Source organism: Buceros rhinoceros, unplaced genomic scaffold (assembly GCF_000710305.1).
Source record: "Buceros rhinoceros silvestris isolate BGI_N320 unplaced genomic scaffold, ASM71030v1 scaffold1478, whole genome shotgun sequence".
Classification (NCBI taxonomy): Eukaryota; Metazoa; Chordata; class Aves; order Bucerotiformes; family Bucerotidae; genus Buceros; species Buceros rhinoceros.
This window is the reverse complement of record NW_010426132.1, coordinates 18,031-20,848: the sequence shown is the minus strand read 5'-3', so window position 1 is coordinate 20,848 and position 2,818 is coordinate 18,031. Positions and strand designations below refer to the sequence as shown.

At 51.5% G+C, this 2,818-nt stretch overlaps 1 protein-coding gene across 1 annotated transcript in view; it reads left to right on the top strand.

Moving 5' to 3' along the window:
• The window catches only part of FGF18 (fibroblast growth factor 18), a 43,316-nt gene that overhangs the window by 23,423 nt on the left and 17,075 nt on the right, over nt 1–2,818 (top strand). The window contains exon 2 of the mRNA XM_010141348.1: nt 2,261–2,367. Coding sequence (XP_010139650.1) covers nt 2,261–2,367 — 107 coding nt within the window. The remainder of the gene's footprint in view (nt 1–2,260; nt 2,368–2,818) is intronic.

Below are 2,818 nucleotides of genomic sequence, written 5' to 3'. Positions count from 1 at the left end.
CGTACGGTGGCTGGCCAGCACCGGTATCTGATAGTCAGCGTTATTCTTAGCAGCTTTAGTCACAGCGCTGGGACTGGGATGGATGGGGAATGCCTTGCAGCTGAGACGGAAACTTGCCGTGTCGTGTTCTTGCCTGTGTGCAAGCTGTGGAGCCCTCGCTTGACCCCTTCGGTGGGTGGCCCTGACTCTGTGTGCCTGGGTGGATTCGACACTGTCTGTAGGCGACTCCTCAGCACTCTGGGTGTTGGCCGTGGTTCTTGGGCCAGTCTTTGGGATCTCTTGTGCTGGCTCCATAGCCTTCCCTTGTGGGCAGGCTGCTGCTCTCCTCCTCTCAGGTTGACCATTAGTCCTCTGCTCCTGTGAGGGGAAATCCTTTCACAGTCACCTCTTTAAAGGCAGTCACATCTGTGGCTATTACCTTGTCTATCAATGCTGCGTTGCATCCGAGCAGCCTCCCCGAACTTCTAGGAGCAGTGGGCATTCACCAAGTGATACACCGTATTGATCAGCTTCCCCTTGAAGACCTGTCTTTGACCCTGCACCGTTGTCCCCCGCCCTGGTTCGGCTCGTCTCGATACCATTAATGATAGCATTACTCTGACGAGGTATTTCTGGTTCATGTGGCCCTCCCTTAAGTGTTCACTGGTTTGATCCCACTTTGGCAGGTGTGGAGAAAGCCTGCAGCACCCAGTTGTCACTTGCAAGCTACTCTCCACCACAGATACACAAAACGTGGTGCAATTCTGACCGACTTCAATAAATATCCACATCTGCGTGTGACTGCAAGTCCTATTCCGCTATAATACAGTTGCCCCACTCGCTGTCAGAAAGAAGCTATTCTTTAAACGTCCCCTGTGAGAACAGGCTTAACAAATACATCTAAATAAACGTGAGCCGCTGGTAACTGGAAAACCCTGAACTTGCATATGTGAGCGAGCTGCAAAGGGAAAGCTGCGTTTAGGGCCCTCGTGAGTTAAAGGTTTGTGATATTTGCACTGCTGCAGAAGCCAAGAGCTGACTTTACAAGTGGGAAAAATATTAATGTGTTTAAATGAAACAAACTCCTATTTCTATCCCCCTGGTAAATCCTTACAGTGAACATATTTGCTCTGAGAGAGTTTTAAAGTTTGAAATATGAATGCCAAAAAGAATGTGACTTTTTGCAGCACAGATCAAACATTCTCCAGAGTTTGGCAAAAGCCGTGTTTCTACGGTACGGCTCGGCTCTTACAAGCGTGAGTGTTTCCAGAGCAGGACCGTGGATTTGCACTTGCTGACACTTACACATTCTTGCATTGTGTTTCCACCATGTCTCCTTTCTCCTCCTCCATAGCAGAGATGGATCTGAACCAAAATGCCCAGTCTGCCTGTTCCTGCCTCTCCAGGGAAATTCCTGGAATCCGAACCTCGAGCATGACTGGAATTCCTGTTGAGATCAGAGGCGGAATAAAAGGCGGAATTTGGACGTGTCTAGGTTTTAGAGGTGATGATGGCACGCTCCACATCTGGGTGGCAGCCCGACCACTGCTGCAAATGCAGTGGTGTCAGGGCAGGTGGTTTATGAAGATGCAGCAGGAGTCTGTCCTGTACCTTGGCTCGTGGCAATGCTGCAAACCAGCTCTGGCCTCAGTCGACTTGCGAGGCACTGTGAGATTTGCCATATTTCTCCTGGTTACAGCAGAAGTCGCGGAGCTGGACTGCCAGAAGACAATTAGTGACCTCCTGGGAGCATGGCTAGACGCACAGAGCACGTCTGCAGGGCGCGTGTTCATCAGAACAAGCACTGCTAGCTGTTGCAGTGATCTTCAGATCGTGGCGATGTTTTGCACGTGAGAGCGTGGCTGGACCACTTCTGTGCAGTGTTTGAGAGCTGCTGGCTGCGGGGAAAGCATTTTCATTCTTGTCATGCTAATCTTTTATCCTAATGAGAATAAAATCCCTGTTCTTACCCTCCCAGAACTCTCCTGCAGGTGAAGGAGAGCACTAGCATTGAGCTTGGTGGGGTGGTGGGGTTGGTGTGGACAGATGGAGCGCCCAGGTGTGTCTGTGTACCCTGTGCTGAACTGGCATCAAATCTGGAGCATCGGTGTGGGAGTTGCTGGAGATCTGTCCGATCTGCACCTGCAGCCAAGCCCCCGGGTGATTCCTTGGGTCGTTCCCTTGCAGAGCACCCCAGCGCCGTGTGGTTCAGGTACAGATAATGGGACAACGTGCTGATGGCCACCTTGTAAATGCTTTTTTTTCCTTCTTCCTTTACAAGCCCAGCTTCTAGTGGAAACAGACACTTTTGGCAGTCAAGTCCGGATCAAAGGGAAGGAGACAGACTTCTACCTTTGCATGAACAGGAAAGGCAAGCTAGTGGGGAAGGTAAGTGTTTCCTATTAATTCGTTTGTAACATGAGTGTTACCTTTAGCCGCCTCCTCAAGGCTGTAATGATGTGTTCGAGCCTCGCCTGTCAGCCTCAAATGAAAAGCAGGACGGAAGGGTGGTGGGATTTGCAAGGCAGCCCGAGCCCTCCCTGGTGTCCGTAAAACCCCGCTCTGCAGCCAGCCCGCAGGTTCTCTGGTGGTGCTTCGGCTGCGGATGAGGTTGTGCTCTACGGTTGCGTTGAACTGATGTGAGATGTCGTCTCAACATCCCGCGGTCGTGGCCGCCTCCGCAATAACTTCGTTACTTGATCTTTCTTTGGAGGGAAACGCAAAGTAAAAGGGCAAGTGGAGCACCGTGCTGGGGAGGCTGGTTGGTGCTGGGGAGGCTGGTTGGTGCTGGGGAAACAGGCAACATAAGGCTCCTTTCAGTGGCGAGCCAGGGGATGGT